Consider the following 23,457-nt stretch of genomic DNA (forward strand, 5'->3'; position numbering starts at 1 on the left):
GTGTACAGATTGACTCCAATCCAGTTCATAGGGTTTGTTTGTTTTGGAACTAGTCAACTGAATCCAGTCTGAATCAATTTTAAAGAAAAAAAAACAAAAAATGCCAAATTGATTCAATTTTCCAAAATCTCTTCCAAATGAGGTGCCTAATGTGGTCCAATTATTTGAACCCAGATGTTGATCTGGTGAAAGGCAATCGCATCCAACCGCCACCAAATGGAATCTCTATTCCAAAGCTTTGCACATACAACACACCAATGAGTGGAAAACCCCTTGTACCCTTCCTTTTTGCTACCTTTGTAGGACATGCTGAGATCCTTAATTACATTATCAAGCAGTGCATCCACTTAGAAGAAGGTAAGAATGAAGGCATTAAAAGAACAGAACTTTCCAGTGAAGCATCCAGATATGTTTCTAGGGCTGGAGAAAACATTTTGTCCAGGGATAGCACTGTTATCACTAGGGGAAAGATGGGCTTTATACAGCGAGCAAACCTTTCCATGGGAAAAGTAGCACTCACCCTAGCTGTGGATTTTGATCTAAATCAGCTATGATCAGTGTGGCCAGTGATCAAAAATTATTGGAAGTACTCTATGGTTCAACTTTCATAAGCAGCACCAAGTTGCTTATTTTCCAGAAGATGAGAATTTTCTGGTAATGAAGACTGAGATTTCTACTGAGTTATGGTCTTTCATACTAGGAATCTTCTTCCTCCTCCTCCTCCTCCTCCTCCTCCTCCTCCTCTCCACAAACCTCTCTCCCTTCTAGCACTGATGATGTTACCTAGTTTGGTAATGAAATGTCTGCAAGAAAACAATCAAATGCAGAGAGTACTAAGGACCCCACAGTCTTCCTCCTCCTCCTCCTCCTCCTCCTCCTCTCAAAACCAAGCAGACCTAACTTCATTCAGACAATGTTTCAGCCAAGCTCTCTCCTTTTCATTCCAAGTTGCCGGCAATGATGCTAGATCATTACTTAATTCTGCTAAATGTAAAATAATCCCACCAGGCAGAAGGCAAAAGGCACATGTAGTTGACAGAAACAGCAGATGATATGGTCAAATATGTTTGCTATGAAATGTTAAGAAAACCTTTTGTAAAATCTCCTTCACCAGGAGAACAGGAATATTGGATAATGGTTCATACCATTCTCCTTGATATTTAGTTTTAGGTATACATTAAAAAAAAAATATTCCCAAGGTCTGTGTGAACAGACATTCTAGAATTGTCTGCAAAGAAGTTGACCCCTGGTAGCATATTCTTGTGTAAGCTTTGAAATAAATGCCTGTTTTTTACAGGGAAAGTCATGCAATCTCGATTTGGGCTTTTCGTAACAACTTCTGGTTTGAAACCGGCAAGTACAAGAGCATCTGATGATTCCTAGCTACGTGTTCCTAGGATACAATCATACACCGGGGATAAAATATACATCAAAGGAGAGTATTACATCCGTGCTTCTGCCTGCCTGCAAGCGCTATGTTAGTGCACACAATTAAAGTTTCTTTTTCTGATCCTAAAAGTAATTTTGTAGAAAGTTAATTCTGTTCAAGACTAACCTCTGAGCCTCCCTGCCAACAAATAGCTGAGTTGTACAGAATTCAGGTGCTCAGTGCCAAAATAGTAAGGTAAAAATAATATGTTTTTTTTTTAATGAGGAAGTGCACCATTAAAACTGAGAAGAGAAAGGCAACTTCTTCAAAAGACAAAAGCACGTTGGCTGATATATACCTAGATGACAGTATGGAAATATAAATATCTCAGTGGGCTGTGAAAAGGTGGAGTGTGAAACTTTTACCTAGGACAAACTATGAATATGAAGCACCCTGTACTCCATTCATGGCATGATTTAGCTTTAATCCAACCTGGATTAAATAGCTATTGAAAGAAAGGGCCGTTCTTTGTAAGAGAAGCGATACAATCAAAATGTGACTCTCTTGGTGGCTTCAAGGACAACTTTAAATTATTCCTTGATTAAAAATGCAGAAGTGATTTGCAGTTGTCTTCTTTCTAGTTTGCCATTGACTTTTTCTGGGGTACTTTTTTTTTTCAAAAAAACACGTTCTTATCTTATCTACAGGTTTGGCATTCCCTGAAGATTTTCTGGCCAAGTAGCCATCAGTAGAGCTGTGCAACATTGGGATCTGCCTGTCTGTCCATTCACTATCTATCTATCTATCTATCTATCTATCTATCTATCTATCTATCTATCTATCTATCTATCTATCTATCTATCCATCCATCCATCTATCTATCTATCTATCTATCTATCTATCTATCTATCTATCTATCTATCTATCTATCTATCTATCTATCTATATCTATATCTATATCTATCTATCTATCTATCTATCTATCTATCTATCTATCTATCTATCTATCTATCTATCTATCTATCTATCTATCTATCTATCTATCTATCTATCTATCTGTCATCCATCTATCTATCATCTATCTATCCACAACGTCTGAATACAACCCATTCTACTGATTGTTCTAACTGTCAAGAAATTTCTCCTTTCTTCTATGTTCATTCTCTCCTTGTTTAGTTTCCATCCATTGTTTCTTGACTTACCATCTACTGCTTTGGCAAGTAGACTGGCCAACTCTTTTTTGTGGCATCTCCTCAAATATTGGACTACTGCTATCATGCCACCCTTGTTTTCACTTGACTAGACAAACTCAATTCCTTCAACCATTCTTCATATGTTTTAGCCTCCAGATCTCTAATCATCTTTGTTGCTCTTCTTTGCACTCTTTCCAGAGTCTCAACATCTTCTCAACTAACAGTTAGCATCTGATAGAAGTTTGATAATAGGTCAACAGAATTCAAGGGGGTGGGACTTAGCTCGCTTGTGGCTATCTAGAAATTCTAGGCTGATCCCTCTTTTAACTCCACCCCCAGGTTCTGTCATTCCTTCACAGGGTAGATGCCTAAAGCATCTCATGCATTCATTTGTCATTCTCTTTCCTAAAAATGAATTGATTGCAAAGGTGTGTATTTCCAATTTGTGCTTATTTATGGATGCTGTAGAGCAGGGGTCCCCAACCACCGGTCCGCGGACCGGTACCGGTCCGTGGAACAAGTCCTACCGGGCTGCTGGCTTGCTGGGCGCCGCCATCTTGTTTTGATGAAAAAGTGCTTCCGGTGAGCTTTTCCGGGTAGAAAGCTCACTGGAAGCACTTTTTCATCAAAAAAAGATGGCGGCGCCCAGCTAATGCCGGTACCGGGCTGCGCCATAAAAAAAGGTTGGGGATACCGGGCCGCGGCGTAAAAAAGGTTGGGGATCACTGCTGTAGAGAAAATGATAGGATCTCTCTTCTTCTTAAGTCCCTCTAGAAAGGGACAATGATGGAGACCACTAAAAGTTCTCCAGTCATATTCCTCACTGGTGGGAAGATTCAAGTCTCATGTTTCCTCAAAAGGAAGATTACACGTAAGCCACTTTCTATGGTGCCAGCATTTTTTTTTCTTTAAATATTATATGTGCAGAGAGGTTTGAAGTGTGTGAAAATCAGACACAACTTTTTATATCCAAAAAAGAATCACAAGTCACAATTCTTCTCCAGATCTGCCATTCATCCAATCTGCTCCTCCGTTGCTTCATTTTCTTGGGGGAAGTGAAGAAATATGCCAGAGCTTGCAAATTAGTGTGTGTGTGTGTGTGTCTGTGTGTCTGTGTCTGTGTCTGTGTGTTCAAGAAATTGTTAGTTTTATGACTGTGGTACATCATCCACTACACGTCTTATTCATAATGGGAATGCCTCTTTTTTCATTAAGAGCTACTTAATGCTTTTTGTAATTGGCCAAACTTATGCAAATGTGGGATTCAGCAATATGAGTATGACATATAGATGCTGTAGGACAATAATAGCAGCCTGTCATTATTCTATGCTTCATTCACTTCAAAATTCCACATTTCACACTGAATGTCCTGTTTCCTTATATAAAACCTCTGCATCCTATCAGACATTGCCCCATCACATTAATATATGTATATTTATATACATAAATATATGCATATTTATATACATACACACACACACACACACACACACACACACACACACACACACATATTAGAATCTTGTCACACTGGTGATTCTCAATTATATTCCTGCCACAAAGTATGTTTTTAAAGGAATTCTTTTTAGTGTATTATCTCCTCCAAAATTTTATGAAGAATCTATAGATATTTTCTCAGCCCTCTTACTGCACAAACCAGAAAGAGGGCTGAGAAAATATCTACAGACTCCTCACATCCTGGACATAAACTGTTTCAACTTCTTCTCTCTGGACGTCGTTATAGGGCATTGTATGCCAAAGCAAGTAGACCAAAAGATAGTTTTTTCCTTTGTACCATCACTCTTCTAACTTCCACAGCACTGTCTAAAGATATTTACTCACTTAGTAGGGCTCTATTGCTATTATCTGTCAGGATTCCAGCAATCGCCCTAATTAAATCATAAGTATCGAGCCAAGCTTCAAACAACTTCACAAGATTTATTAGGAGCAACATGCCGGCATAACCTGTATGAAACCAACTCTGAGACACATAATTTACAATCACCTATGACCCTGCCTTCCCCCACCCCCTTGGGTGTATCATAATTCAGCTTCTCCAATGAAACATTCATGGGCTGGGTGTTATAACTCACATTCTCCAATAAAGGATTTTCACGGGCAGAATACCAGGTTGCCTAAGTTACAGTCTTTGTGAAATAAACTTTGAATGTGCTTGTGATGACCCAGGGTGGGATACAAAACAAACACAGTCACAGAAAACAGGTGAAGCCCCTTTTATTCCTTCACTTTGCTTACAAACTCCGAATGTTCTTGACGGAAGACAAAAAACTCCCACACAAACAGTTACAAGAAGAAGGAAAAAAGCAACACAAACCAGGCAAGATAAGGGCTGGAGGATGTCCACAGATAATACACACTGGGAAGGACACCAAACTCAGAGAGGAACCATAAACTAGAGATATTTCCATGCTTTGTTTCCAGCGTTCGCCTGTACGCAAATCTGTCCTCTTATTCAGTTGTCACAGCTGCAGCCCATGAAGAGGATCAAAGCCCTCTCCTCCCAAGTAGACCATGTCTCTTCCTTATCCTCTCTTCCCTGCGCGCCCTAGGATGGAGAGGGGATGGGCCTGGATCCTCCTCTGACTGCCCAGCTAGCCTCTGCCCTTCCCTAGCCTCCTCCACACCCTATGGACCCACACTTCCACTCCCTGTCAGCTATTCCTCCTCTCCCTCAGAGTCAGTCTCCACCAGGGGCATGACAGTGCTTCTGATTTTATGTGCCATATGCTCCTTCATGTTTCCCCCCCCCCCCATTCTCGTGGCAACTTGGAAACAGGCATAGGAATGTTTTACAAGTTGACATTATCCTTCTCATCTTCTCATCTTTCTCACCTCTAATCTTTCCTGCTACCTTCTCCTATGTTATATTATGATTTATCAGTTGTTTGTATCTTATGATTTATGATTGTATCTTATGATTTATGATCGTATCTTATGATTTATGATATCTGACTTATCACTTGGTTGTTTGTATGTACACTGAGAGCTTATGCACCAGAGACCAATTCCTTGTGTGTCCAATCACACTTGGCCAATAAAGAATATTCTATTCTGTCTATTTTCCTATGCACCCGATTCTGGAAGATTTAACAATATTTTGTATTTGTAATGCAATTTTATTACATAAGATATTTGTAATAAAATAATTACAAAATAATAAGAGATGGCTAGTTAAATAATTACTTTTAAATATGGTAAACTCACAGCAAAGTACATGAAAGGAAGGGGAAATTGGGAAGAAAATATTGTTTTGCCCCATTTTACTATTTAGAAGACATTAACATCCTCAAGAAATGCAGACATTATTTCAGGCAGATACAACATTTGTATCTTTCTTTGAATGTGGGAAATATAGTAGAAAGTTGATAAAAAGAATTTAGTACTTAGCAACTAAAATATAATTTGAAGAAGTCATGTATGCATAAAGTGTTGTATTGCATAGCATTCTTTACTTAAGTTATTTAAAATCATTTTAGAATTTCCTCTAGAGAGAGTAAAAGGAAATTTTAATGGATTTGCAACTAATCATTAAAAATATCTTGATTCTGCTAGAGACACACACATTCAAATACAACTCCCCCCCAAAAAATAATACTCAAATGAACTAAATCCATTTAAAGTACCTACAATTATGCAAATGACTGATATTAATGTGATTCTAATTATACATAAAGAAAGAATTTGAATGTTTAACATGCCAGGGATAATTTATAATTCAAAAATAGAGGAAGCAACTGATTCAGCTGGCTCCGACAATATTTCATTGTGTGGTCAACCAGATTTTCAGAAGCGCAGTAAATTCATTGACTGGGAAAGTGAAAATACCGTAAATGCCATTCCAGGTTTTGTGTGGTTACATCAAGCTTCAGTGCTGCACAGCACTGTAAGACATGCTAGGGGTTTAAATCCAACCACATATCCTTCACCCAGGCTCTAAAATACATTCAGATGGAAAGATGTGGACAATGTAATAGTTGGGCCAGAGTGAAAATAGCATTGTACCAGAAAATGTATCCATCTGGAGATCCTGAGCAATACAAATTCCCTGACAAAGGGATGGGAAACATTGATTAATTCCCGAACTGCCCAGATTTGGTGCTATAACAACCTCACCAGTATTTGAAATCAAAATGTAAGATTTCACCTTCAGAAAACAGCACACTAATGCATCTCAGGAATTCTTAAGATTCTGATAAAACATACAAAACGTTTTGCTCAGAACGAGAGCAAAATGTACAAAATGTTTTGCTAAGAATGATCGAGTGTTCTCCAAAGAGAGATTGGGAAATCTTTTAGACAGATAAGATCTAAGTCATCTTGAGGGACATTAAAGTAATGTCCATATAGCATTACTCTAGATTTCAGCATGAGAATTGAACAACCTTGGTTAATAGCAGAAACATGTTATAAGCACATTATATGAGGGTGAAACAGAGGTTTGCATATATCTCTACTGCAGAAAATCACGATGAAAACATTATGACCCCATTGAAACAAAGTGTGGAGAGATCATTGTTTCTCCTGGATTGATGCATACATGGACAATTGACTGAACAGGGCTGAGACTGCCTAAGTATCCGAAGCAGGCTGGAATATATAAATAAATAAGATTGGGATCTGAAAATGGGTTCTGAGACAGGACTCTGGGGATCTTGTACAACACAGTTAAACAACAACACGGAAAACTGAAAAGGTAGGACTAGAAAATCAAGAGAGCAATATTATGAAGGCCAAGGCATCTGGTGAATTTGTGCTAACAGAATTCTGGCTATGCTATTGAGTTACACACAATACTTTGGCCCAGGAGTGGGGATCAGCTGCCCTTTTCTCTCTAAGAACAACAAGCTTTCTCTGCAAGATCACTTTAAAGAATGGAAGCTTGTGAAATATTCAACAATTAGCCACTGGAGAGCTCAGAAAACTCTGTCGTTGTGGGCAGCTGACATCTGCTTTTGCACACTAGAATGGACCCAAAACATCACATTTTGGATGACTTCCTGGACAAATGTTATCCTTATCTACCTGTAGCATTTTTTGCACATCCTTATTCCAAATTCTAGGGTTAGGGTTACTAGGGACGCAATGGCTCAGTGGCTAAATGGCTAAGATGCTGAGCTTGTCAATCAGAAAGGTCAGCAGTTCAGTGGTTCAAATCCCTAGCACCGCGTAACAGAGTGAGCTCCTGTTGCTTGTCCCAGCTTTTGCCAACCTAGCAGTTCGAAAGCAGGTAAAAATGCAAGTAGAAAAATAGGGACCCCTTTGGTGGGAAGGAAACAGCGTTCTGTGCACCTTCGGCATTTAGTCATACCGGCCACATGACCACAGAGATGTCTTTGGACAGCGCTGGCTCTTTGGCTTTTTAACGAAGATGAGCACCGCCCCCTAGAGCCGGAAATGACTAGCACGTATGTGTGAGGGGAACCTTTACCTTTACCTATTTCAAATTCACCTCAAATGGTAGCTTGTGGAGAAATGGGAGGGCAAATCTGAGAATGGTCACTGACCTTTCTAAATACCCTGGAACAGATCTTCCCAGGATTGAGTGGACAACTGTGGATCAAATTAGTTTGATTGTGGAAGCTATTGCATTTTACCAAGCAGATATCTCCCCAAAGTCCCAGCAACACCGCCTCTCTGTTCTCCAATGCATTCTATTTTGCAATCCCAGGGATGCTTCAATCACAATATGTAAACGAAGACTCAGCTATCCAGCCAAAAGCATCTTAAAAAAGGCAAAATCATGACAACTGGAACAAAGTGCAGGTGCTTCATTCACAAGTGGGATAGTCTTCCTTCCTTCCCAATTTTCACTTCACTTCACTACTAGACATCCTTGTCGTTTGCATAGACAGTTTGGCAGTAGATTGGAGCTCCACAAAGATATTATGTACAGCCATTTCTCACTATGTCCCAAGAGCCTTCAAAATTGGGGGGCCTTGAGGGTTTTTTTTAAGGATAAATCTGGAATAGTGCCTTGGTTTCTATGAAGTTGGATTAAGATAGTGGGTACCACTGGGTACCACTACCCAAAGGTTTGTGTTTTATGAATTACACATTGCCCTGTGCCTTGCAGAAGTGGAGGCAAGGGCCTTCTCTTTCTCATGAGAAACTACTAGTAGTATCATCTCCCTACCCTCATCTGAATACCTGCTATCACATGCATACTCCTATCTACCATGAAATTCCAGATGAACATGTTTTTGTCATTTTGTCACCTGGGAGCACTCGATTTGATGTTTCTTACCCAGATTGCTTGCTGGACCTAAAAGAAATGAAGAAGATGTTCCTCAGCTTCCATCACTTGATCAACCAGCAAGTTGACCAAACAACCCTTTGTGGGAGAGCCCACCAGGTGTACGCAAAGAGAGAACGCACTGTTGTGAGTTATACTCCCTGTCCTAGATGTTTTATCCCACAGTTTTATAACTTGGTTAATATAGCTCCCATGCTACTATTGACTGCATCAAAATCTCATGTCATCTCATGTCACATCCATAAAGTTACGTTTTCTCTATGCTCTGAAATGAACCTATTAGCAACCTGTTGAGTGTTTTCCTGCACACGGCTTCTAATTTAACCAAGTTGAAGGACATCCCTTGATGTACACCCAGCCACCATGCCATCCTCCTTTCTTTCTGCAGAGCCCTCAAGAGGGAGAACCTGGAAGACATTTGCTAAGACCTGACTCCCCACATTGAAACATTCCTAGTTTATTTGCTGCTGTGTAGCAGTGAGACCTCTTAGGGGAGTTTGCTCTCGTTGACCCAGCAATCTTCTTAGCATTGCAAGCTCACAGAGAAAGTACTTTTTTTAAGCGACCACATGCTCAACGAGACACCTTTGTGGAAATGAAATGTGAATTCTCGAGCTGTGCTTCATTGCCATCCATTTTCCTCAAGAGGAAACAAAAAAGAAAAGAAAGGAAAGGAAAGGAAAACCAAGCCTATCTCCATCTGCATATCAGGCGCAAATAGCTGAACCAGAGTAACACAGCTAAGAATCAGGACGTCCGGGAAAACAAAACAAAACAAATTAAGTTAACTTGCTTACCTGTCAGAACCCAGCATGCCTCAGCCAGCTCATGCAAAATTGTCTTATTCATCAAACATGTGTGTATGTGTGTGTGTGTGTGTGTGTGTGTGTATGTGTCTTCACTGCCAGAACACGATAAGCACACTGGGAAGGCAACATAGCATGCAAGAGCTTTAACATTCATTGTTCCACATGAATATATAAATGTATCTATATATCTATATTTCTCTTAAGAAACAGATTCATGAACAGCACTTTGAGAATCCAGGTGCCCAACTCAAGAACCGATTCATCTTTAGAGGCACTTTTTTGTGTGTGTCTTCCTCAAAATGGAATAACGTTCAGAAATGCTTCTCGAAAATATTCTCCATCTAGAATAGATCTCTACACCTCTGAAATCTGATTCTTGTTCTAATCACCTTGACTTGGTCTTGTGATGGAAATATAAAAACAACCCCCTCTGAGCTAACATTCAAATCTCTTTCCCCGATTTAATTGTAACTGGAGAAAATGATTATTCTTGCCTAATGGGATTTTCCATTCGATTTGCTACTTAAAAGGACCGTATATGATTTCTGTTGAATTTATTTTGAGGCTGTAAGGTATAGATTGAAAATGTATTGTGTGTCAGAGACTTCATTTTTTAAATGTCTAAATCTCAAGAATTCAGCAATTTTGCCTGCAAGATGTTGGAATTTTTTTTTCAATGTCATTTGCAAGACGAATAACCAGCTCTCACCAGATTTCACAATCCTATGAGATTTCAGATGCTTTAATTTTAGAAACATGTTAAACTATTATGTAATTTGGGAGTTTTGCAAATGCCCTCTTGGGTATTCACTGATTTCTGTGATGTTCCTGTTCTTGTTGATTTCCAGCTAATGGGCAGAAGTAAGAAATTCCAGGGTGTGCAAAGAGAGACCCCGAAGAATGGATTTAATTCCCCTGATGAAATCAATAACTGTGTTTTTCCTAGTGGATGAACAACTCTGCAGTTGCATTTTTGCAATAAGCTGAAGCTAGATGGTTACCGTTAACTTTGCTTTAGGTTTCTGCTTTGGGTTCATGTCTTATTCAAAAACAGCTGGATTATTTTTTACATTCATGTTTAAGTACTTGTAGCACTCAGAAAAGAGTTAATTCAGGACCCAGCTTAAGCACACTCTGTTTACAGGGCAATCTTAGGTACGTTTACTCAGAAGTGTGAGAGGTGAGGTTAACTCCTCAGTAACTAAGACACTTAAAAATTACTTTTGAATAGAGCCCAAACGGGATTATAGTGTTACAGAATTAATGCTATACAAACTCACTTAGATGTACAATACATCCTGCTTCTGATACCAAGACTTGATTCAGTGGCTTAAGGTTTTAAATATGTTGTGGAAATAAGACTACAGAAGAGAGGAAAGATAAGAGTCTCTGATTTTCAGTTTTCTTACACCTAATTTTCATGCTTGCTTGTCAATATTTTCAAAAGCCACAGGGAAACACACATGCATTTTCATGTACCCTCTATTGCTTGTGCATACCCATTTCCCTAATGTACTGCTTTGGGGAACATGTCTTTTTGCAAATGGTTCTCTTCCCCACCCCCATCCAAAAAGTATAGTTTTCATGCTGACTTTGCCATGATAGATGAATAGGTGAGTTCTACTTTCCCCAAGTGGTACCCTGCATGTATGTGGGATGCTGTTTATCACAATGATGGGCACGGACGCTGAACAGGTAGAGGCTAACTCACTGCAGAAGAACCATCAAGCCTTAGTCAAAGCTATTCATGGATTTCAAGTCTAGAAGCTCTTGCTATGCATGGAGCAAGGAAAGAAAATGGTGACACGAAAGCCAAGGTGGGTCCAAAAGAGCATTGTGCTTCCCAAGTCAAGGATCTATTCAGTACAAAAAAGGAAATCTTACCTATCACTGTAGGCAGTGGCGGTAGCGGTAGTAGGTTGGGCATACCGATAGGCTGCATACCCCCCCTGAAACACAAAGATTTCATAATCAGAGAAGCAAGAATCCAGAGAGCAAGCCTAATGCAATCCCCCAACGTTCCCCCAACCCTACTTTGTAGGGTTTATCCCAACCCTATTTTAGGTTTTTCCTGTTCTGCTGGAGATATTTATGGAGGTTGTCAATCATCCAGGTCATGGTTTTCCCAAAGATGCTTTTCAAAAGACAACTGAACTTTCTTAGGTTTTGGGTTTTTTTTTAATGTTTTGCTTCTCATCTAAGAAGCTTCTTCAGTTCTGACCTCAGAACTGAATGGATGAGAAGCAAAACATTTTCAAGGGGAAAAAAAAAACCACATCAAGAAAGTCCAGTTGCCTTTTGAAAAGCACCTTTGGGACATTCTGCTGGAGGGATCCCCCAATTTGAAAATGACAGACTTGGAAACCTGCTGATACAACCTGCTGAATGGCTAGGAGGCCCCCATGAGGATGTCAACATCAGAGGCAGGGTGTGAAAGGAAAGGCAATTTACGGAAGAAACCTATGGGTAGCTTCCTCAGGAGGGAACTCCAAGGAGTTTAGAGAAGTAGATTTCATCAAGGATTCCAAACATCTTTAAAAGGCTTCGATGCATTGACAAGAAAGCAGAGCAAAGAGACATAAGGCCAAGTAAATCAGAAAGGGCTTTGATGGAGTATGTCATGATGACACGGTTAATGGTTCAGCATGCTGCAAAGACCAAACCAACTGTAGTTAATGCAACAAGCCATCATTAAAACAAATAATGCTTCAGTAATGAGTTGGGAATTCAGTAATCTGTGCAGTTGTCTAGCTACAGCCATGCGAGTTCATGCAAAGCTGTGGTTTATTTTAACCATGGGTTCTTTCACAAGCCAAATCTGTCTTGAGGATAAGAAAATGTGGATTTGGTCAATACCATGTCTGGCTTCTCCTTTTTTTCCTAGCTATTCCTGTTTGCAGTTGATTTGCCTTTGATTTTAATAGGTTGGTTTGGTGTTTGGATGGGAAACAGAAACAAATCAGTAGGAAGCTGCAATCAAACCAGGGATCCAACATCACTTTTGACCAAAATTGCAATTGGTAAGTCAGAATGTAATCATGGTTTCAAATAATTGACTTCCCTGAAGCAAGCAAAGTTCTGTTCCCTTCTTTGCTGACTCCAGGGACTCATCCCAGCTAGTCAAAAAAGTCATCCAATGCTCTTCTTCTTCTTCCTCCACCACCACCACCTCCTCCTCCTCCTCTTCCTCCTCCTCCTTCCTTACTAAAGCCTTAGCAAGACCACACCTAGACTACTGCATCCAGTTTTGGTCACCACACTATAAAAAGATGTTGAGACTCTAGAAAGAGTGCAGAGAAGAGCAACCAGGATGATTAGGGGACTGGAGGCTAAAACATATGAAGAATGGTTGCAGGCACTGGGCCTGCTATTCTAGGGAAGAGAAGGACCAGCGGAGACAGGATAGCAGTCTTCCAATATTTGAGGGGCTGCCACAGAGAGGAGGAAGGGGTCGAGCTATTTTCCAAGGCACCTGAAGTCCAGACAAGGAATAATGGATGGAAGCTGATCAAGGAGAGATTCAACCTGGAAATAAGGAGAAACTTTCTGACAGTGAGAACAATCAACCAATGGAACAGAAGTTGCCCTTGGAAGTTGTGGGAGCACCATCACTTGAAACTTTCAAGAAGAGATTGGACTGCCATTTGTCAGAAATGGTGTAGGGTCTCCTGCTTGGGTGGGAGGTTGGACTAGATGATCTACAAGGTCTCTTCCAACTCTGATTATCTGTTATCTGTTATCTCCAGTGGAGACTTGAACATGGGTCCTTCAAGGCTCAGATTTTCCAGCTGAGTTCTGACTTGCCCAGTTACCTTCTAAAAATCAAAGCGTTTATAAAATAGCTATCTTCTGCCCTTCATTCCTGTGAAACTCAGCTTTATTATTCCTCTCTCTCTCAATGCAGTCTTGCAAAGCAGATGGAAAAACTTTAAGATCAAGAGATGCATAGGGAATTACATATCACGGAGTTAGCAGCCATGATGCATGAATTTAAATAGGCACCACCACAACACAAATTTTGGTCTAATCCAAAAAAAGCAGACCAGTTTTCAGTCCTGTTCTTGGCCTTGCATTTTTTTTATTCTGCTTTAACTTGTGATGCCAGTGGGGAAAAACAAATAAAACACAACTTTGGGGGCTGCCATCCTAGTATGGTAGGGATAGATAAGATTTTATGACAGTCATAGACCAAGAAAAAAAGACACCACTATAACAAAGCCATTAGCATAACCATGAGCTTCCATTACAGCTCGTGGCAGGGGGGAGTTTACACACAGAATAACAAAGCTTGGCAACATTTAAGGACAACAGTCTTTGTTATCTGATAGGTAATGTGAGCAAAATAAATCAGAATGCCCTGTGAATTTAGAGAGAAGAGAGGGGAGATTGCTTGCAATCCCTGTGGAACTGGCAACAAAAACACAACAAAGGATGAGGTTTCTACTGCACCTGCATCACAGCAATAAAATTGCTACAGGGGAAACATTAAAACAAGCCAAGGATGAAGTTCTGAATTTCGAAACGGTGTTCTTGTCTAGCTAACCAGCCAATTTGTATTTGGAAGCTGGTTGATATTGTAAATACATTGTGGGCCTAAGCTGTGTTAATCAATTGGCCCTCTCCTGTCTAAAATTCCTTGTTTGAAAACTGAGTTGGCCAAAGAGCATAGAAGTGGAATTTCCCAGTAATTTTTTTTTTCCAGGTGGACTCAAATCCTGGTATGGTAGATCGTTGGCCGACTTTGTAGATTGAACACTTGTGCCTCTGAAGGTAAGTAACTGGGTTTTTTGGTTCCATTGTGGAAAGCAATGCATCTTCATCTTGAGGGTTTTAGGTATCTGTTCCCAGTTTTGTGTAGTTGACCATCTTTCACACATCCATTGCTAAAAATAACTCCTATGACAACTCTTTTTTTTTTTTTTTTTAGCAAACCAGGCAAAGTTTAAGATGTGTGGACTTTAATTTCCAGAAATTTCATGGCTAAAGTGGGACTAGAATTTACTGTCTCCTGATGATGAGTCACGGTGGCACAGTGGTTAAAATACAGTATTGCAGACTACTTCTGCTGACTGCCATCTGCTTGCAATTTGGCAGTTCGAATCTCAGTAGGCTCACGGTTGACATAGCCTTCCATCCTTCCAAAGTCAGTAAAATGAGGACCCAGATTACTGTGGGCAATGTGCTGACTCTGTAAACTGCTTTACAGGGCTGTAAAGCACTGTAAAGTGGTATATAAGTCTAAGTGCTATTGCTATTCCTTCCTTCCTTCCTTTCTTAATTTCCTTTCTCATTCTCCTTCCTGGTAACGCATTCTGACTGGCTCAAGGTGGACTCAGCCTTTTCTCCTTCTGAGGTGGGTAAAATGAGGACCCAGATTGTTGGGGGCAAGAGGCTGACTCTGTAAACTGCACAGAGTGGGCTGTAAAGCACTGTAAAGTGGTATATAAGTCTAAGTGCTATTGCAATTGCTATTGGCTGGATAATTCTGGGAGTTGAGGTGCACACACCTTAAACTTGCCATGTTGGAGAAACACTGCCTTACACTATTCTTCTGGAAGATCTCCTCCTATGTTATGGTGCCTTTTACTATTTGAGGAAGTTCGCAGATGTGGGACGTTTACCGTATTTGCCGGGCGATAAGACGACTGGGCGATAAGACGACCCCCAACATTTCCACTCAAAATATAGAGTTTGTTATATACTACTGTATAAGACTACCCCTCTTCCACACACCTTCCACTTTTGCACTTTTTTTTTTTTTTTTGACGCACTTTTCTGCTTTGGACAATTTTGAAATGAGCTAATCCAATTTTGAACCAAGAATATGCCAATAGCTATGGAGTTTAGAAATGAGTTTTAAAAATATTTTTCATTGCTTACCATTAAGCGTAAAATATGTTGTAAATAAAATGAGAACACAGGAAACGTTTCTCTTCTCAATACAGCTGATCTCTCTCTCTCTCTCTCTCTCTCTCACACACACACACACACACCAAAAACCCGGACACTGAAAAGGCTGCCAAGGAACAGTATATTCAATGCCTTCTCTTTAATCAAGAAACAAGGAATTCCTCAGAATCTTTTTTTCCCCAAGTGGCCCTCTTTAAAAATATATGGAGGTAACACTTTCATTCAAAAAGTCTTCCAGTATTTGGAGTCGCTCAGACATATTGAAGTGAGGCAGGAGAGTAAGTGAAATTTGAAATGACCCAGCTACAGTTTTCTTCCTCCCGCCCAAGGCCATTATCTCCACATCAAAACGAACGAGGGGAGGCAAAGAAGCCAAACACGCTAAAAAGGATCTCTTTATTCCACACGGTCACCTTACTTTCCCGCATCAAAGGCAACCTCTCCCACCACCACACACACCACCCCCTCTACACAAGCTGGGCAAACACCATTGCCACTTAACCGCCCTGCCTCCCCAGTGTTGCTTGACGGGAAGACCCCGGGGCCGGCCTTTCCACACCCCCCCCCCCCCCCCCCCCCCCCGCTCGCACCAAAGTTGAAGCACCAGAAACCTGAAACCCACCGGGCCCCCACCAACCTCAGCCGCCCGCAGCATGCAAAAAGAAAAAAAAAAAGCCCGCATAGGACACTCCCCCCCACCGCTAAGAAGGAAGGGGGAGGACCGGAGGACACCCCACACACACCCCCCGCCCCCAGCCCCCCCGCTGCAACTCAACCGCAGAACCGACACGCTAGGAGAAGGTCGCAGGCATGGTGACGTGTATATCAGTTGTTGATTTTTTGATTCTCACATTATTTCTGTGGCAATTAGTGGCATTTATTCTGCAAATTAGTTTTTCAGTTGTGGAAATGGGTTTGTGACATTCATGTTATGAAACAATTTGACTCTAATTAGTTGTTATATTTTTCTTTTACACACAGTACAGTTTTGCTATATATCTGGTAACATGCTCAGCTTCTGGCATGACATAAATACATAAATAAGGCTGCTACTAATTAGGATTCTGCAAATCCAATTAAGTTTTGATCCCCAAATGGAAACCTACACCCCATGGCAGAACTGTCTTAGTACTTTATCATATTCAAGATGAAGTTGTATGGCCTATCGGTCTAATAAATGAATAAAAATAGTTAATGTGAAAATAGCCATATGCTTCAAGACTTGCGGACTAGTACTATTTGTGTCATGCACACTGGAAAATCTGGCAAAATGATACAGAATTTTAGTGCCAACAGTATTGTTGGAACAGTCTGGAGGAAAATAAAATTATAATTTGGCTAGGAGCTCTCTTTTTTTACCAACTTAAACATGCTAGAGTTAAACTATGGTTTGCAAAAGTTCTAGAAATCTCCTCAACGTTGGGATTAATGGATCATGCTTAGAAATCAGTCCTCAGTGAGATGAAAACCTTCTTCCTCACTTGTGCTATTTCAGAATGCATATGGAGACATCCATAATGGAAAACTCTGATTCAAACATGTTTGTGTAGAAAGCAAATGTCCTCAGGAGAAGAATAGGGAAGAAGATTGCTCTACACCCAGTGATGATTTACTCTGGACTAAAGGACAGTCCCAAAGATGCAGTGTGGGATTCAACCGGTGTTATTACTGGTTCGATGACTACATTTTGCACATGTAGAAAAACCTTTAGCTGTGCCGCCCGGACAGCGCTGCACGCAGGTGCGCAGCATTTGGAAAGCCTGTTTTTTTCCTGCTTTTTCAACCTCAGCTGTGCCGCGCAAAGCAGCTGAGGTTGAAAAAGCAGGAAATAAAGGACAGGTAAGAGCCCGGGCAGGCGGGTGGGCCAAACAGCAGCAAACACAGAACTGGTTCGGTGTCTGCTACTCTTCAGAGCTACCAGTTCTGTAAAGCCGGGCAGAACCTGTAGCATCCCACCCCTGCAAAGGTGCCATTCCCCACCATCCAATCAGAGCTGAAGAAGCTTCCTTGGATGAGAAGCAAAACTTCTTCAAAGAAAAACCAGAAAGTCCAGTTGCCTCTTGAAAAAATCACCTTTGAGACAACCAGGACCTGGATGACTGAGAATCTCCATAGACACTAAAGGACAGTTTTTTTTTTACCATAAGTTCTTATTTACTAGTTGGAAGAGATATAACCATGAAAGATATATAGGTAAAATAAAATCTGGAAGGACATTCAACCCCATCAGCTGAAAGCACAGATATCTGTTGGGTTTAGTTAAAAAAAAATATCAAGATGGGGTGTCTGTGATGATACAACTGTGATGACACTCAGCTTGTTTTTTTAAACACACAATGCACATAACAAGCAAGCAGAACTTTGATGATGCCATTAGACCTGCCACCTTGACGTAATATGAAATTAAACAAAGTGAATAGGTAACTATGGTCATGTTTGTATCGAGATGTGAAACCTGGAACCATACTGCTTGCCAAATGAGAATTTTTTTTATTTAAAAAATAAAATGAAAACAGGGAGAAAATAGAATAATGGAATTGCTAGATATGTTTAACTGATATGGTGGTAGGCATTTGGAGAGAGTAAGGGTGAAAATAATTATTGAAGAAGTATGAATATATGCAATGAGGGACGTATGATATATTGATGCCACCCTGTTAATGTATTGTTGTTATATGTAGATTAAAATTAAAAAAAATGGAAATAAATAAATAAATCATATGGGACAACTCAACCATGTGCAGAGAAGAGTCTGCCATGGATTAAAATGTGGAAGATGCTTCAAGTAGAAAAGAAAAACCCAACCACATATTTTTTTTTTTTTAAAAAAGGCAGCAGGTTGGTAGGTATTGTAGAAAAGGAGATGCTTGAAGAAAGTATACAAATGAAATGGACATTTAGCTACACAACAGTTGCAGGTCATCAAGCAGGGTAGGTATCCCCAGACGATGTAATATGGGTAAAATAATAGGTAGAGTTTCAACTACACGGTTAGAGCTTCGCTATTCCCTGTACAAATCCCCGCCTTCAAGCCTACACATTTTGGTTGCCATGAATTGGCACTGGATAATCCTGCCATTCTGTTGGCAGGGGTTGGGGAGAAAGGCTTGGCTGGCATTTTTCACATGTTTTTGCTTTTGCTGTAACTGCTTGGGAATTAGGGAGGGGGATTGTCTTTGGAGATGGAGCAGATTCCCTTCTAACTGGCTCCAGCCTGGTCCCAAGGCCTTCATGTCCTGAGAGTGAACTATTATCTGCCTAGCACCTCAGCATTCTCAAAACAACATTGTGGCATCCCATTGGCTGTCGGTGGACTGGTCAGAGGGTTAGGGCTCGGGAAACAAAAGAATTGCTGTGTGTTTTGCATGGGACTTTTCAGATCCTGCCTGGCTTTACTGCAACCACTTTCTTTCAGTAAATGTTCTTTTGATTCAACTTAATGGATTCAAGAGTTTTGCTTTCCTGGGGGATTAGCTGGGGCAGGTCCTTATTCACCTTATTCACCAATCATCTTATTCTTTGAAAGAATAATAACTGTATTGGCTTTTCCAGTGTGGACATCAAAAATGATACAATATACTACTTAAAACATACTAAGGGAGCAGTTGCAGTATTCCAGTATTTGAGGGGCTGCCACAAAGAAAAGGGGGTCAAATTATTCTCCAAAGCACCAGAGAGCAAGACAAGAAGTAATGGTTGGAAACTAATCCAAGACAGAAGCAACCTGGAATTAAGGAGAATTTTCCTAACAGGGAGGACAATTAACCAGTGGAACAGCTTGCCTTCAGAAATCATGGGTGCTCCATCATGGGAGGTTTTTAAGAAGAAACTGGACAAGCCCTTGTCTGAGATCGTATAAGTTCTTCTGCTTAAGAAGGGGGCTGGACTAGAAGACATCTAAGGTCCCTTCCAGCTCTATTCTATTCTAAGATTATCTTGTATGCATGCCTACAGACAGACCTTGGGATTTAATAAAGTTGAATCTTTTCTCTTTGTATCTGTATGCTTCTTCAATTGATATGGAACTGAGGCCAAAATCGTCTGAGTGTAAAAAACAAAGGAGAAAAGAAACACAAGAAAACTGCAGAGATTCACACTTCTGTAGGGATTCACGAGAATCTTGACTTCCTATTCTGGAAAGAATGTGGTTGGGTGTTTTTTGAGAGCCATTTTGGTCTAGGGGTTAAGGTACCAGGCTAGAAAGCAAGAGACCATGAGTTTAAGTCTTGCTTTTGCCATGAAAGCCTCCTGGGTGACTGTGGGCCAATCACCAGGAGACTGAGAGTTCTAGTCCTGCCTTAGCTATGAAAAGTTAGCTGGATGTCTGTGGGCCAGTCACACTCTCTCTACTCAATCCAACTCAGAGAGTTTTGTCATGGGGAAAATAAAAGGAGGAAGGAGTGTTGGATATGCTCATCGCCTCATTTGTAAAAACAATAAAGCAAACCAAATAAACAAATAGAGCAAACAAATAAATCTTATGTGCTGATCATCTCATTATGCAAAGTGAGTTTTAGTACAGAAGACCATTGCAATAAGGCCACAGAAATGTTGCTTTCTTCAACAATGAACCTGTCTGTGATGGTCACTGGACTTGAGTTTTGTAAGCAGACAGCAATGGGAACATTATGAGGATCTGCATTAATTTTGGGATATTGCAGTGGTGTAAGTTTAATTTGGGAATCTGTTAATTTGTGTCATTACAAAAAGTGTTTAATAATTATGGCATCTAAATGTAATTTACAGAAAACTTAATTAGAGAAACAAAGCTTAATAGTGCTTAAATACTTCTATGGCTTTATGTTTACATGGCATGTATTTTCCCCTGTAGTTTGCATAATACAGTTTATCCCAAAAGGAACTAGCAAAATGTTTGTGTATGTTCATTAGTGTGTGTAAAAGAAAAAAAAATGACGAAGTATACAACTAGTCTAGTGAAAAGAAGGACTAGGGAAGGTATGACAGCAGTCTTCCAGTATTTGAGGGGCTGTCACAAAGAAGAGGAGGGAAAACTATTTTCCAAAGCACCCAAAGACAGAACAAGGAATATTGGATGGAAACTAAGCAAGGAGAAAAGCAACCTAGAACTAAGGAAAAATGTCCTAACCGTGAGAACAATTAATCTTTGAAATGGCTTGCCTTTAGAAGTTATGCGTGCTCCATCACTTGAGGCTTTCAAGAGGAGACTGGGCAGTCATTTGTCTGAATTGGTATATGCTCTCCTGCTGAAGCAGGGAACTGGACCAGATGACCTGCAAGGTCCTTTCCAACTCTGTTATTCTATAATATGTTGTTGTTTTTTTTAAAAAAACAAAACTATAAGAACTTGTTCCTGCTCACTGAAATGTCCTTCTATTTAGGGCAGAGGAAAATGGTTTTGATTCTAAATCAAAACCTGGGATAAGTTGGATAAGGAAACCTACAGTATCCTGGCTGAAATACATTTTAAATCCAAAATTTTACTGGGTTTATGGGATATTCCTGTAATAAACAATCCCTCCATCCCCAGAATTAACATTTACTTGTATGTGACAAGTGAAGCTGTTCAATTAAGCAAAGCAAAGCAAACACACAGATGCGCTTACATGTTGGGAAGGAATGGCGTTCAATGATGCATTGATGATCAAACTGTGAAAACAGCCCTACTTCCTGCTCAACAGACCATGATGTTATCTCAACCATTTCCAAATGATCTCCCTACATGCCAATTAACAGCCAGAACTGGGTCTCTATAGATAAGACAAACAACATTTACATTCCAATTAGACTTTACCCATCACAATCTCTATTGGGATTTGAAAGGTACTCCTCTTATTTAACCGACAGTTAATGGGAGGAGAGGAGAAATCGGTGGGCTTTGTTTGAGGTAGACCTCCCTCCAAGCCCTTCATTTCACGCTGGAATCAAGACCCAATTTAATTAGGAAGCCTCTTTAAAACTCATTCCAGAATTGGAACACGCTTAGCTTATTTGCTCTTACTATTCGCCCGTTCCCTGCAATGCCTCTGCAACCAAAGGCTATTGACAACATGCACCCTACAACAAAATGCAGCAGGGGTGGGATTCTACCGGTTTGGACCGGTTCTATGGAATCGGTTGTTACGATTCTGTCCAGTTCGGAAAACCGGCAAATCATGCCTCTGGCTGGCCCCGCCCCTCTCCGCCTGCCCCTCCCCTCCCAGTCAATCCTTATCACGCATGCGCGACATCGTGTGCATCACTGACTGCATTCTCTCCCACCCACCCCAACGATCAGCTGTGTCAGGATCCTCCTCGCTGTCTGACTGCTTTGCCCAGGAAGCAAAAAAGGGGCACCAGGGGGGTGTTGTGCCCCCATGCACTCCATTTTTTGCCTCCTGGGCCTCAGGGAAGCTTCCTGGGAGCAAAAATGCCCCTCAGGAGGCTTCCCCGAGGCCCAGGAGGCCAAAAAACGGAGCGCAGGGAGTATGCTACAAAAAAAAGAAGAAGACACACCCCCTAGCCACGCCCCCTTAGCCACACCCACAGAACCGGTAGTAAAAATATTTGCATCCCACCCCCGAAATGTGGGGACATAGCAGGCTCCTGCACAGTTGATTAAATAACAGAGGAATAGCAACAGCACTTAGACTTATGTACCACTTCACAGTACTTTACAGCCCTCTCTAAGCGGTTGATAGAGTCACCCCCAACAATCTGGGTCCTCATTTTACTCACCTCAGAAAGTTGGAAGGCTGAGTCAACCTTGAGCCAGTCAGGATCGAACCAGCCTGCAATACTGCATTCTATCCTCTGTGCTGACATGACTCCATCTACAGTTCTAGCAGGAATGTTAAAATGGTTTCTCATTTTGAACTCATCCTGAGTTTTTTTTTTTTGAGATACATGGGAGGAACCAGTATGTGTCTAATGATGGCCACGGTCCCTAATCCCAATGTTTCAGCTGGTCATGTCCCCACAGTGTTCCAGAATCAGAATAAATTTCTGTACAGGCAGGGGATTCTACGACACTGCAGAACTGAAGCCTCAATGCTCCTAATCTAGAGAAAAAGTTCGGGGTTGCATAAAACGAAGGATATGGGCTCCATGGACAGCAAAGGTGACTAACAAGCACATAACACCTGACCCTAGAAGGCAAAGTCACAAAACTGTGTCTCACTTATTTTCGCCATGTATTGTGGGAGAAATCACTGGACAAAGCAATTATTTTGGGAGCAGTCAGGGGAGGGCTGCTGGGGGTTTGCAGGGGTTCAGGAGAGCCCCTAGCTAAGATTCTGTGTAGTTCAGAGAACCCCCAAATCCCACTCTTGGCTGGCCCCGCCCATCCCACCCGCCCTTCCCAGGAGTCCCCACGCGGCCCGTTTTGGATGCAGGTACGTGCACAGCATACGGACCCTCAGGGAGGGCGAAAAACGGCCTCCCAGAAGTTCAGGAAGGCTGGAAATAGACCTGTTTCCAGCTTCCAGAGAGCTTCCGGAACCTGGGAAGGCTGTTTTCGCCCTCCTGTAGGCTTGAGGAAAGCTTCCGGAGCCCAAGAAAGGCAAAAACATGTCCCCCCCATGCCGTGGTGCAGGAGGCCGACTAGGCTATGCCCACCATGGCCATGCCCACACATCAACCGGGCAGAGAATCCTTTGCTAAAATTTTTGAAGCCCACCTCTGGGAACAGTTAGCAGTAAAAGGAAACCAGGCCATCAAAGAACATAGTGGCTGGACACATCCTAGTTGACCTCAACCAGAGCATGGAAAAACTCAAAAAAGTAATGCAAGATCGAAGGAGAGACCTGCTCCATAGAATCACAAAAGGTTGGGTGTGACTTAATGGATAACATCCTCCTCCTCCTCCTCCTCCTCCTCCTCCTCCTCCTCCTCATCATCATCATCATCATCATCACCATCATCAAGAATTATGGATAACTGGTA

At 41.1% G+C, this 23,457-nt stretch overlaps 1 protein-coding gene across 11 annotated transcripts in view; it reads right to left on the reverse strand.

Annotated features, from left to right (window-relative positions):
- The window catches only part of RBFOX1 (RNA binding fox-1 homolog 1), a 1,983,080-nt gene that overhangs the window by 39,798 nt on the left and 1,919,825 nt on the right, over positions 1-23,457 (reverse strand). For all 11 annotated transcript variants that reach the window (XM_087973167.1, XM_087973163.1, XM_087973172.1 and 8 more), the window contains one exon: positions 11,530-11,594. In XM_087973167.1, the coding sequence (XP_087829293.1) occupies positions 11,530-11,594 (65 nt within the window). The remainder of the gene's footprint in view (positions 1-11,529; positions 11,595-23,457) is intronic.

This window comes from Notechis scutatus, chromosome 12 (assembly GCF_049901735.1).
Source record: "Notechis scutatus isolate UNSWTSFEM ecotype Mainland chromosome 12, rNotScu1.2, whole genome shotgun sequence".
Classification (NCBI taxonomy): Eukaryota; Metazoa; Chordata; class Lepidosauria; order Squamata; family Elapidae; genus Notechis; species Notechis scutatus.